Source organism: Martes martes (genome assembly GCF_963455335.1).
Source record: "Martes martes genome assembly, chromosome: 11".
NCBI classification, from domain to species: domain Eukaryota; kingdom Metazoa; phylum Chordata; class Mammalia; order Carnivora; family Mustelidae; genus Martes; species Martes martes.
In genome coordinates this window covers 107378457-107390878 of record NC_137899.1, presented here as the reverse complement: position 1 = coordinate 107390878, position 12422 = coordinate 107378457, and the positions used below count along the sequence as shown (strand labels likewise).

The 12422-nt window shown below is 59.6% G+C and overlaps 1 protein-coding gene across 1 annotated transcript in view; it reads left to right on the top strand.

Moving 5' to 3' along the window:
- PTPRN2 (protein tyrosine phosphatase receptor type N2) overlaps positions 1–12422 on the top strand; it is a gene marked incomplete at both ends in the record, with an annotated part of 716654 nt that overhangs the window by 177956 nt on the left and 526276 nt on the right. The window contains one exon of the mRNA XM_080818767.1: positions 739–852. Within this exon, the coding sequence (XP_080674893.1) occupies positions 739–852 (114 nt within the window). The remainder of the gene's footprint in view (positions 1–738; positions 853–12422) is intronic.

The window sequence follows — 12422 nt, the reverse complement described above, 5'->3', positions numbered from 1 at the left end:
GGTGTTTGAACCCCCTACAGGAAGCTTATTTCAAAGTGAACAGTTTGCCAAATAAAGACTACTTGGGGCCTAAATTAATTAGAAGGTGTGGTTGAAAAGATGAGCAGAGCCCGTCATTTGAGACGAACAGAACAGAGCCGGATGACGGGCGCCCACCACTGTCCCCGCTCCGGGAGCCCCTCTCCTTGGCCACGCTGCAGAAAGCTCCCCTCGAAACCGGCCGCGTCACCGTCCCCGGGGCTGCCCCCACACGGCACCCCTGTGCAGGCGCGGCCACTGTCCTCGTGGCTTCTGCAAATTAGTATTTATATTTCCTGGGTGTTCTGTTTCTCATCTGGAAAACTGGCCCTGAACGATATTGATTTTTTGGTCACGGGACTGTCAGAAGCAAAGCTTCGCATCAGAAAGGTGAAAGCCAGCGGCAGGAGTTATGGGAGGTGAGAGGTGGGGAGTGAGGGAGGAAGGGACACGAGGTAGAGTAGAAAGCGTGAGCGCCTCTGCCTTCACGCCCTCTTCTCCATACCTTCACGATTGCGTTTTCCGTGATGCTCTTTCGTTTAAATAAACCGTTACTTTCCAGCTGCTCTGAATTCTGATGGCGTTTTGATGACTTTCTACAGCCGTGTTCCAAAGCCTCCGCGTGCGGTGTAATTAGAATATATCGCGAGGGTGTGTTTAATACCTTCTCCCTGAAAACGAACGTCACGCTCTGTCTCTTCTCCGCCCCTCTTCCTGCAGACGGGGTGTTTGGAAGGTGCCGGAAGCTTCCAGCGATGGACACACGCCGCTACGAGGTGTCGCCGGGAGCTCTGCAGCACCTAACGGCCACCTTGCAGAAGCTGTCGCGGACAGGTAGGCGGGCGCGGGCCCCCCCGTGTCCCGGGCCTGGGCACACTTGTGGTGGCTGCAAGGCACGGAGTGCTCCAGGGACGCCCGGGGGCCTCTCAGGTAGTGAGGACGTAGCACGGGACGGCGTTTGCCAGGGTTGCCGGAGAGAGGAGCAGGCTGGGCGCAGGCGGGCTGGCTTCTGGAAGGTTCTGGCGGGCGTCTCCTTCGTGCATGGGACGTGGCCGTGGATGGCTGCTGCACGTGCGGGAGCACAGCCACGTCCGGGCTTCAGGGAGTCCGGCAGGGGTGCGGTGTGGCCGGCGGGCCCCAGGCGGCCGTGGGGCCCGAGCACATGCATCCCAGTGGCCGGTCAGCCTCCAGGCCGTCAGCTGGCCTCCAGATACTGTCATTGCGCAAGTTCCTGTCACATGGTTTGGCCACAGGAGTCGGCTGTAACCTGTTTCCTTCACAGGGTTGCCGAGATGATAACTCTAAAAATTACCATAATTTAAACATTATTATATATGTGATTTGTATTGTGGACATACTTTTTAAATGGAGGGGAAGCTGCCCGAGTGTTCATCTGGTTCGTCCTGCCGGGGGTGGGGGGCTGCTTCCTGCGCTAGAGCCTGGACCGAGGCCAACCCGCACACGTGGTGCCCTGGTGTCGGGGAGGGTCGGGGTGATGTTCCTGGAGTGAACCTGCAGGTCGTGGGGTCAGCCCCTGAGTGGCCCCGCTGGGGGCCCAGCCCGGAAGGGAGGGACCGGGAGAGCCCTACGTTCTCTCTCCGTCAGATCCTACAGGGCTTATCCGTGGCTCCGTAAGGAAGGTCTGTGGCCCCATCAGTTTGGGAAACGGCTCTTGCTCTGTTCCTCCTTCCGAACGTTCATAGTGTTCACAGCTACGTAGGACACCGGAAAGTTCTGCAGGAAGGAATTACGCTCATTCAGGGGCGCCTGGGGGGGCTCAGTTGGCGAAGCATCTGCCTTCGGCTCAGGTCGTGATCCCGGGGTCCTGGGGTCGAGCCCTGCATCGGGCTCCCTGCTCCGTGGGGAAGCCTGCTTCCCCCTCTGCCCCTCCCCCTGCTTGTGTTCCCCCCGCCCCTTTCTTTCTCTCTCTCAAATAAAATCTTTTTAAAGACGGAATTAAGTTTACTCCTTCACTCGCAGTCACTGGCGGTGGCACCCTTTCTCCCTGGGACACCAGCCGTGCCAGGGTTCAGTCAGGGAAGTGGCTGGACCACGTACACGGTCCGTTGCAGGGACTCAGCCGCGCACGGTTGTGGGAGATGACACAGCGTCTCGGCCAGGCTGCTGCTCTCGGTCTGGGGCCTGGGTCTGCACGTGGGCCATGGGGAGGGACTGTGGCTGTGAGGGAAGAGGTCAGGGACAGGGACGGACAGAGTCCATGACTGTTCTTGTGGCCTCGACCGTGGTGATAGGTGTCCCGCAGAAGGCGGCCCCTCACCAGGGAGCTGGACGCACAGTCCCCAGAGGCTGGGGAGCTGGGCGGGGCCCCGGGGAGCAGGGCAGCTGCCGCAGAGGCAGTGAGTGGGCAGAGGGACAGCGACGTGTGCTCTGCCGCGTGCCCGTGGCCCTCCAGCCTCTGGCTCACAGCAGCCACGCGCGGGTTGCGCGCAGGACCAGGGTCGAGGGTGTGTTTTTCACTAAGGATTCGCGGCCCAGAGCAGTTTCTTGAAAGGAGAGTCGTTATCTGCAGAGGGTGCCACGTGTTTGCTCCAAGATCCCGAGGGTCTGCCTGTCGGGGCCTTTGGGAGGGTGCAGCCGGCATCCGTGGCCGCCTCCGACCGCCCTTGGTGTGCAAATGTCCTACCCGTGCATGTGGCTGGTTGCGACTTCCTGCTCTTTGGGTCCAATGGGGCGAGCACAGCGGGTCCCGCTCTGACGGGCGGGGCACAGTGAGGCTCTGGGTGCCCCGGTATTGGGGTCAGTCGTAGTCCGTGTTTGGTAGGCACTGGAGGAGCTCCTCGTTCCTTGTTCCCTGGTGCACAGTCGGCCTAGCAGAGGCCGCAGGTCTGCGTGCGGACGGCCAGGAGAGAGAGTAGCTGCAGGAGAGGAGGCCAGGAGAGAAAGTAACTGTGTAGATTTTTGGCTTCTGTGGCCTGCAGGGGACCTGCCGCCACCCTCCGCCGTTGTTCCTGGGGCTCCGGTGCGTGAGACGGAGACGGCCAAGTCTGGGGATAGTTTGCTGAGCTGTGACTCTATTTTGGTGATTCAGGCCAGTCCTCAATTCAGTAGATCTCGAACTTTCCTGCTCATGCGGGTCCCTGAGGCTCGAGGAGGCTCCCCGTGCCGTCCTGTGGGAGGGGCGCTCTGGGCGCCTAATCACTCACCAAGTCCTCCGTGGACGGAAGCTTCTGATTTCTGCTTCCTGGTGACCACACCCACCTTTTTAGGCTCTGAAATGCCGCGTCTTGGCCGCTGCTGCCCCAGGTGCCAGCCTCCCCGCTGCACTTGGCGAGCCCAGGCAGGCGGCAGCGGTCCCTCTGCGGTTTCTGACCTGCCGGGGGCTGCCCCACCGAGCTCCTCTGGGATCCTAGGGCGCTCTGGGGAGCTCATGTCTCACGGTCACGGGGAAAGACGTGTCGTCTGGACCCTCCTGAGGTCATTAGCGGGTCTCACGTGACGATCCACTCCCGTGTCCCCATCCCCTAAACCTTCGGACGCTTGTCTCTGTGACAGAGCGAGAAATTCTGGTTTTTCCGCCTCATTTCGTGGAGACACCCTCTTCGGGAACCGGGTTATGTCAACCGCTGGCGGCACCGTTCTTGCTCTTCCCAGCCCTTTGATGTAAAGCGTGGCTGGGAGCATCGATGCTCAGTGGCCGCATCAGTATCCAGCCTTGGTCATTTCCGTTCATTCCAGCTTGACCTCGTCTCCTTAGGAAGGGTTCCCGCGTGTGTTCCCCAAGTTTCTGTCGATGTAAACTGGCCGGGTCCTGCTGTCCCTCGAGGGCGTTGCACTCTCTCTCTATCTGTGTCTCCCCGCCCCGGGGCCTGCTGGGACTTGAGTCCAGAAGCAGCTCGAGATGCCATGAGACATGGCGAGGGGGGGTCCTAGGGGGTCAGCGGGGCCACAGAGGGCAACCTCCTGCGTGGCTGTGCGTGCTTTTCAGACGGGGTTAATCTCTTCAGCAGGGAAGGTTGTGAAATGTAGGGGTTCAGTGTCCCTCCCTTCCAGGCAACGCGTGAAGGACCCCGTGGAGCTTGGGACCCGGTGGGCGGCGCAGCTCAAGTCACACGCGGGCCAGACGGTGGCTCTGGTGTGCCCACCGGGTGTGGGACACACGGACGGCACTTGGTGGAGGGGATCCTACGTAAGGCAAATAAGGTTTTTAATTAGTAGATTTTGTTTTTTCGAGCAGTTTCCGATTCACAGAAAGGCTGAGCAGCTGTACTGAGTCAGTCTACTCCGTCACTCCCCGTCTCTGCAGAGATGTCCCCGTCGCTGACCCTCGCGCAGACACGGTCGTTCCGTCAGCGAGTCGGTGCTGCTGTGTTACCCTCGACTGGGGTCTGTCGCTTACGTCAACGTCCGCTTTTGCTTCTAACCCCGCGTGTCTGCACAGACGCACACGGACATGGGTCCCTCACGACAGGGTCACGCGAAGGAGTCCCACTGCCCTCACAGGCCCCGCAGGCCTCCGGCCCGGTCTTCTCACCATCCGGCGTCCTGCTCTACCCGGAACGTCGTGGAGGGGGTCAGACGGCGAACGACGGCTGCTCTCCATGGTGCGGTCAAGGCCTCTCCACGTACCGCCCTTTCTGTGGCTTCGCGGCTCATTTCTTTTTAGGACTGAACACTCTTGCACGTCTGGGCGACCCTCCGTGTCCGCCTGCTGGAGGGCGACTCACTTGCCCCCGAGATCCGGCAGTTGTGAACAGGGCTGTGGCAAACATCTCTGTGACCATTTCTGGGCGGACGTGTTTTTAGCTCCTGTGGGTGAACACACAAAGGGTACGTCTGTGGTTCAGATGATAAGAGCAGCTTTAAGTTCGTAAGAAACCTCCAACCTGTGTTCCAGAGACGGGTGTGGAGGGGGAAGGGGTCACTACCCTCTTTGAGACTCTGTTTCTTCCTCCAGTAAATGTGGACAGTCTTGGTCACCCGGCCCTGCCCTAGGTCCCCCAGTCCCACCCCGTGACATCCACTTGCCCTAGAACTTCAGCCCGCCCTTTCCCCAGTTCTAAGTTGACTCCCTCTCTCTGGTCCTGATGTAGGCTGCACGGGTTTCTTGGGAGCCCCCGGCACGTCCCACAGAAGCCGGGAGATGTCTGGGATTCTGTCTTGGAGATGGGGGGTCACTTCTGCTGCTGGTGGCTGTTTGCTGCTTAGTCACCGAGGGCACGTCAAAGTGACGAATTAGCTGACACTTGTGACGGCAAATTGCATTTCTTTCTTTCTGTTAGTGGCTCGGAAGTCACGCCCCAGGAAGGCTGGAGGTGGTAGGAAGTGGGTTTTATAGTCTAGTTTGAGAAGAAACTTCTTGGGGAGAATTGTGCTTTTCTGAACCACACTGTTCTGAAGGTTTCTGGAAATGATTTTTGGACATCCCCTCAGGCCCCCGATGGCTCGTGCCGGCCAGTTCCCCGCTGCTCGGCCTCCATGCAGCCGAGGCTGGCGCGTCTCCTCTGCTTCCCGCCTCCGCTGGTCAGCACGCTGGGGACGCGTGGGCCACTGGGCTTAGGGCTGGACTCGTCTCCAGACTCGCCACAGTCCGTGCAAGGGTCCGGTTCTTGGGGCCGGGCCTGCGGTCATTACACAGTCACGTGCTGGTTCTCTGAAGTGATCTCCCGGTCGCAGAACGTGAAGTGTGGGCCAGGGGCAGGGGCTGGGGCCGTGCTTGCTCTCAGCCCCGCAGACAGATTCCCGAAGGGGCCTGCCACCCCCGCCCCACCCCTCACGCCGAGTCCTGGGCTCTCTTTCAGGGGAGCTGGGGGAGAGAGAAACAGAGGAAAAGAGCTTTCAGGGAGCAAAACAATGACTGTTTTTGACTTTGATGTTGCCCCGTGTTGATTCCCCTTCTGGGCCGTGTGCCCGGGCGCTCCTGGCTTCGTCTGGGCCCCATCCCGGCTGTGGCCGGACCCTGGAAGGACAGGGGCGGCCGCCCCAAGAGGCAGAGGTGGCCCGTTCTCCGGACCGACACGCACCCCCAGACTATCGGGTCTTCCCGCTTCTGGGCCTTGAGACGCGCTTTGGCCGTCCCTGCGTTTCCGGTGCTCTGGGAGCTGGGAGGTCCCCGCAGCCAAACGGTGTGCCGAGCTGCCCCTCGCTGAGTCCCCAGGCGGCTGCCGGCTTTGGCTGAAGGGCAGCTCGGTGCACCCCAGACGATGGGACACAGGTGCCGTGGCCGCACAGCTCAGCCTTCTAGCTCGGCTCTGCCCTGGGCCTGCATTCCCGCCGCCGTCTGCCTCCTGACCTGCTACCTCTCCTTGCTGGGGCCGCTGGGTTCCTCAGACTGAGAAAACTCAGCCTGCAGCTTGGAAAACGCAGACCCAGGGGCCCACTCGGGTGGCTCTGATGAGGGCCGTGGAGCGGGGCCTGGGCGTCTGTGTCTCCAGTAAACGTGGGAGACAACCCGGGCCCGGAGGGGCTGGTCCTCTTTGGCCCTCCTCCCGTAAGTGTGTCCGAGGGCTCCCGCGGCTGGCCCGCGCCCGTGTGTGGGGAGAGTCCGGGTAGGAATTTGAAGTTGGGTAATTTTGATTCTGGACCGCCTCGCCCGGTGTTTGTCCTACGGCAAGCCCTAGGGTGAATGCATGTGACTGCCACTCACGTCCACTCCCATCAACACACGTACACACCCCCATGCACACATCCGTGTACACACACGTGAGCACAAACATGGGCACAGACGTGCTAATGCACACACATACCCACACACCTATGTGCACACACACATGGATAGGTGCACACGTGCACACATACCACACAGCACACCAGCATGTGCACACTTGGCCACATACGTGTGCACACATGTACAAACACATGCACACACGTGTGGGCCCGCATCACTTTGGAGTCCCTCATCTAACGCTTGTTTCCGACAGCACCATGTGGTCTGGAGCTCTTTCTCTGATCTTCGTCCAATCGGTGTTATCTATTCTCGAATTTTGTTTGGGTGTTTTAGGTTTTTCCCTCTGGTCACGAAAGGCTCGGGAGGGTTGGGGAGTTTGTGTCTTACCCTAAGGAAGCAGCCCCTAACCCTGTTGGTTCCCTGGACTTGGTTGTCCTGATAAGAGATGGTTTTGGGGAAGGGAGCTTGTTCCGAATTCCTTAAAACCATCCCACCTAGGTAGGCGCCCTCGGAGGGCAGTGGGTTGTGTGCGTTATCCGTGAACACTGCTGTCTGGCAGTGCGGCTGCTGGTCTCACTGTCGGCTGCTTCGCGGCCGTTGGGGAGCTTTTCTCATGAAGAAGGAAAGGAAAATGGGGTTTAATTGTGTGATTTTCTCTTTCGATGTAAATATATACATCAAGGAGAAAAAACATGTTCACTTCTGTTTACCATCCTTGTGTCCTACAAGAAGAAGTCTTCTCATTGTTCTCTCATGTATTAAATTTTTTAAAAATACATTTCGCTTCTTCTGACAAGCCATTAAAATTCAGCATTTAAATGTCACTCGTTGGCACGTAATTTGCTGTCATGAAAACAACTATGGGTTTATTTCCTGGCAAGAATCTCCTGTCGTATTGAGCTGCATGTCAAAACCAAAAGGGAAGAAGGAAATTTAAAGAAGAAAATCTAACACAGTTTTCTAATTCCTTAGAAGAGAAGGAAAAGAAACCATCTAATGGTCTGGAGTACAGGGACCGCCAGGGTGGTCTCCAGACGCGATGGCCGGGTGCGGGGCCAGCTGCTGGCTCAGCGTTCTGGGCACGTTCTGGCACATTCTGGTACGTTCTGGCACGTTCTACACGGAGTCGCTTGGTGTAGCAGGTCGGGCTGAGCTTCGGCCTCCTTCTTCCTTTCCCTGCCGCGGCCGTCTCTCTGCTCGCAGTCAGCCTCCGCCCACTAAACTGCCTTCTCTTTTGTCCGCGAGCCCACCCTGTGCGGGGAAGCTGGAGTCGTTCCTTCTTTCTGAGGTCCCGTCAAGGCCCAGCCCCGAGGTGCAGGCAGCCGCCGGCTGTGGGGTGGGGAGAGGGGGGCGTGGGTGCGCGGGGCGCGTAGACTCAGAGTTGAGACTCGTCTTTGCAGGAATTTCATTACGTTCAGTCGGACGCTTTCATGTGCTGGGAGCCGGTGGAGCGGCCTCTGAGAGTGGCGATGTTGGGGGGAAAGGAGAGGCCGTGAGGGGGCCCGTGGGACCAGGTGGCCGCTGGAGCACGAGGCCCAGAGCATGGCGAGAACTCTTGAGAGCTTGTTTGGAGGTTCTAGCAGGGGAGCGCAGCTACTCGTATACCCCTGACTGAAGAACGGTCCTCTCCTCTATCGGGGAAGGTCGTCCTCTTCGACCGAGCGCGCAGCTTCGGGAGGGATGCACATGGAGCGGTGAGGGAGGAAGGGGACACCCGCCTAGCCAGCCAGATCAGCCGAATCAACCCTGGCGATCAATGGGGTGACAGATGTCGCAGCAGGACCGCCCTCACATCCTGGCGAGAACTCTTGAATCAGCAGAAATCAAGTCGGGAAAGTGGAAGTTAAAATCGAAAAGAGATTATTTCATTAACGATAAGATGGCAAAAAATGAAGGACTCTGACAATCCCACGTATTGGCTAGAACCTAGGGTGAGCCGGACATTCTCAGACACAGCTGATGCAGCCGTTTTTGAAGCTGTTTTGGCAACAAAAGTAATTAAGTGAACATCTGAACGTCGCAGCTCTGACTTCCAGGTCCGTCCTCCGGCTTATCTGGGCTCCAGGCGTCCGAGCTCCGTGGGTAACAGCCGTCGCCGCCTCTGTGGCTGCGGAAACCAGCGGGAACGACGTCCGAGCGCGCGTCGGGCAGGGCGCAGGCCCGTGTTCGCGTCACCAGGGCCGGTGGACGGGGAGGCGCATGCCAGCGTGTCTGCCTCTCGCGCGTGTGTCGAGCAAACATGACGAGGTCCTGGTGAGCGCGTGGGGTCTGAGACCGTGCGGGGCGACAGGAGAGCAGCACCGGCGGCCACCGGGGGACCTGCGCAGTCTGCGTGGGGGGCGCGGGGCGCGGCGTGAGGACACTGTGTCCTCCGGGCCGAGGCGAGGAGCGATGCGGGCAGGAGGGTCCCTGATGCCACGGTTTGCGTCTCCACCAAGCGCCGCCGAGCGCGGGTGTCAATGAGGCGGGTTCATTCCTGTGTGCGGAGCACGTCTGTGTCTGTGAATGATGAAAGGGCCGGCGGCCCAGCAGGACTCACGGAGGAGTGAGGGGCGGACAAACGGGTAGAGACGAGCGAAGACAGAGAGGGAGCAGGAGGAGGCTGGGTCCCGGGCGAGGCCCAGAGCGCAGGCCCGTAGCACAGGCCCACGGCTGACCAGGGCCGGAGGCGTGCGGCTGCACGATGGGGAAGGAGGCCCGCGGGCAGGTGAGTGCGTGGGCCGCTGCACGGGGAGGAGCGCGGAAGGGCGATCGCAGCGAGTGTGGAGCGCACGGGGGACTCCGGACGGTGTGGGCCACTGGGACGAGCCTCCTCACGTAACAAGTCACGTATCTGTGTCTCCAGAGATCAGCTTTGCAGGGGGCAGGTGTGACGTCCCAGCGGGGAGTCTCCGCTGTCCACATACTGGCCCTGGAGACGCTGCCCCGGACAGGGAAGCAGCCCCCAAGCGGGTGAGGCGCCGCCCTCCTCAGCCCTGCAAACGCACGGTCCCGGGCGCTGGTCGCCTCCCACGCTGGCGCGGCCGCTGGGTGCACACGGCCGCCCGACTCCACAACGGCTGCGTGGCTCAGCATTGACCATCGTCTCCTCTTTGGTAAGAACCTTCCAGAACCACACTTTCTTGCGAGTCCGTGTTTGCCTGCAACACCCCCCGCACTCGAGCACCCGCCTCCCTGGACGGTTCTGGCGTCGAGGTGAAACGAGGCCCTGATTAAGTGAAAACCTCTCCCGCGACCAGCATTTCCTCGGAAGGCGTAGGAGGAGCGTCCGCGGTGCTGCGGGCTGTGGGCTGCCCAGCCAAGTGCGCTGCGGTGTCCAGCCGCCGGCCTAGCGCTGTCCTCACCGGCAGAGGCCGCGCTGCCCCCCCCCCCCCAGGCGTCTTTCCGGCTCCCTTTGAACACGTGGCTCCCGGCACGGTTCAGAGCTGGTTTCCAGACGGTCGACAGCAGGACACACGGGGGAAGATGAAGCGTGAGCGGCTGCTGCTGACTGTCGGTCAGTCGGCGAGGAAGACACAACAGTCCTGTGGTTAGCGGAGAACATATGGTCGATTCTTAAAGCTTAATTTTTCCTCAGCCCTTCAGGGCTGTGGTACCAGAAACTGCCGAGTTCGTGCCTGTCCCTCTAAGAGCTCGATTCTGAGAGAACCCGTCTCCCTGTGTGCCGGAGCTCGCCGTCGCCTCTGAGGGGCACAGTAGCTAGGAAATACACGTCTTCGGGGTGAAGAGCTCCTATTTTCTGGGATTTTCCGGGACTTCCGGAACATCGCTCCTGGCCACGCGCAAGGGCCCTCCTGCTGTCCCCCTGCCCATGCCTCCTGCTCAGTGTTGTGTCCAGGAAGCTGCCGGTCATCTGTTCTGGTTCCTGAGATGGACACCTGTGTCATCTCGATACCAGAATGTCTTCCAACATAAGCGTAATTATCTCAGCTTTACCCACGTGGCCGGCAGGCCTGGGGACGTCATCCTACACTGCCCAAAGCTTTTGTCTCTATTCCCCGAAATCTGTTCTCTGCCCCACGGCTCCATAATAACTCTTTCATGCTCGCTCGAAAGCCCCGTGTTGTAAACTCAGAGATGTCTGCTTCACCCTGGATTTCAAACACAAAATGTACCTTTTTCTTCTTACTTTAGGTAAGCAAGTCACTTTTCCTAAGACACTAGAAAAAGACAGGTTCCTCTGGTTTTAGGGTTATGTGTTTAGGATGCTGGGTGTGGATTTGTTTAGAAATACCAGAAAATTCATCCTAAAGCTTTCCTGGGGGGTGTCTAATTTCTTCTGTTTCACGCTCTGAACGAAGAGGGAGCCTCTCCTGAGGGCGGTTGGCTTGTTAATGGCAGTGACCCTAGTCACAGGCTCAACCAGACCTTACTCACGGCTTCTCGGGGAAGAATCCTGATGCCTAATCAAAGGCCAGAACTACTTCTTAGAACACAGCCTCCCCTTAGCCTTATCCACAGAGGAAACCGTCACCCTAGACAGGTTTCTTACAAGAGGGGAGTTTGCACGAGGCCACAGAATCTGGGTGATGGGGGCTGGGTTTTGACCTGGGAGCGCCCATGTCCCGTTCTCCTCCTGGCAGGGATCAGGGCCGCCTGAGACCTTTAGAGTCCCAAGAGAGCTGGGGTTTATCTGATTTTATATGTTACTGATTCAAAAGCCTTTATGGAGAGCCATCTTTGTCGGGGCCTCATCTGGGGACACGGCCCCCGACGGACACGCTGCCGGATGCAGGTCATTTTGGTGTCCGTGTTCTTCAGGGGCGTGTGGTGCAGTGCAGGACCGGCCCTCCCGTGTCAGGGCTCCGTGAGGCCCCTCACTCCCCGGGCCCCCTCCCCAGTCCGGATCTGCTCCTTCCTCTGTCAAATCAGGAGAATTGAAAATTAAGCTTTCGTTTTTGCTGGGAGGACCGTGGGAGGTGGGGCGCAGCACGGTGCTGTTCTCACTATTTCTGGTGCACGTGGCTGTGCCCGACCGCCAGGTTCGCCGTGGCCCCGTTCTCAGGGGAAGAGCCTCAGGCGCGTTCTCCAGTCTTCTGCCCGGACGCCCGTGCTCAGCTGCGTGAACTGCTAGCGGTCTGCGTGCTTCCGAAGCAGACACGTGTCCGCGCAAGCCGGGAGGAGCCCGTGTCCTTCCACTCGCGTGTGCCGGGCGCAGGGCAGCCCTCGGGGGTCGGGCAGGGGCTCCCCGCGGGGCGGCCGGGGTGGCGGCTGATCCCGGCTTGCGGCCTGCCCACTTCCCCTCTCGCCCCCAGGAGAATTCTGCTTTGAGCTCGGAAGTTAAACCTTCTCTGCAAAGAACACGTCTTCCGTTGCTCAACGTCTGGGGCATCTGAGGTTTGGTTCTCGGAAAGAAAGAGGTTTGTGATTCTTCTCTTGTGCGGGTAACGGACCGGCTCGGGGAATCGAGCGGGTGGAGGAAACCAAGGCCCGTCGGGACGTCCCTCAGGCCCCCCCATCGCCGTCCGCGCTCCTTCCATCTCCCGCTTCTCTTTCCATCCGCTCTGCTCCCGCCGAAACCTGCTCTCTCTCCCTTTATCCCAGTACCGTAGTGAAAGGCCTTCAAAGACCGGGTTTCAGAAAACATCCCCCAGAGAGGGCCACTTACGGACGTGGAGATGGTTTGTGTGCAAAGACTGGGGTGTTCGGGGCGGTGAGATTATCTTGAATTTCCGGGTGGAGGGCGGAAGCCGGGAGGCACCTGCCGCTCCCTCTTGCCCTCTCCTTCCTGTCTCGTGCCCAGCGGATTGTCAGCACGGGGAGGGCCCGTGGGGTTCCT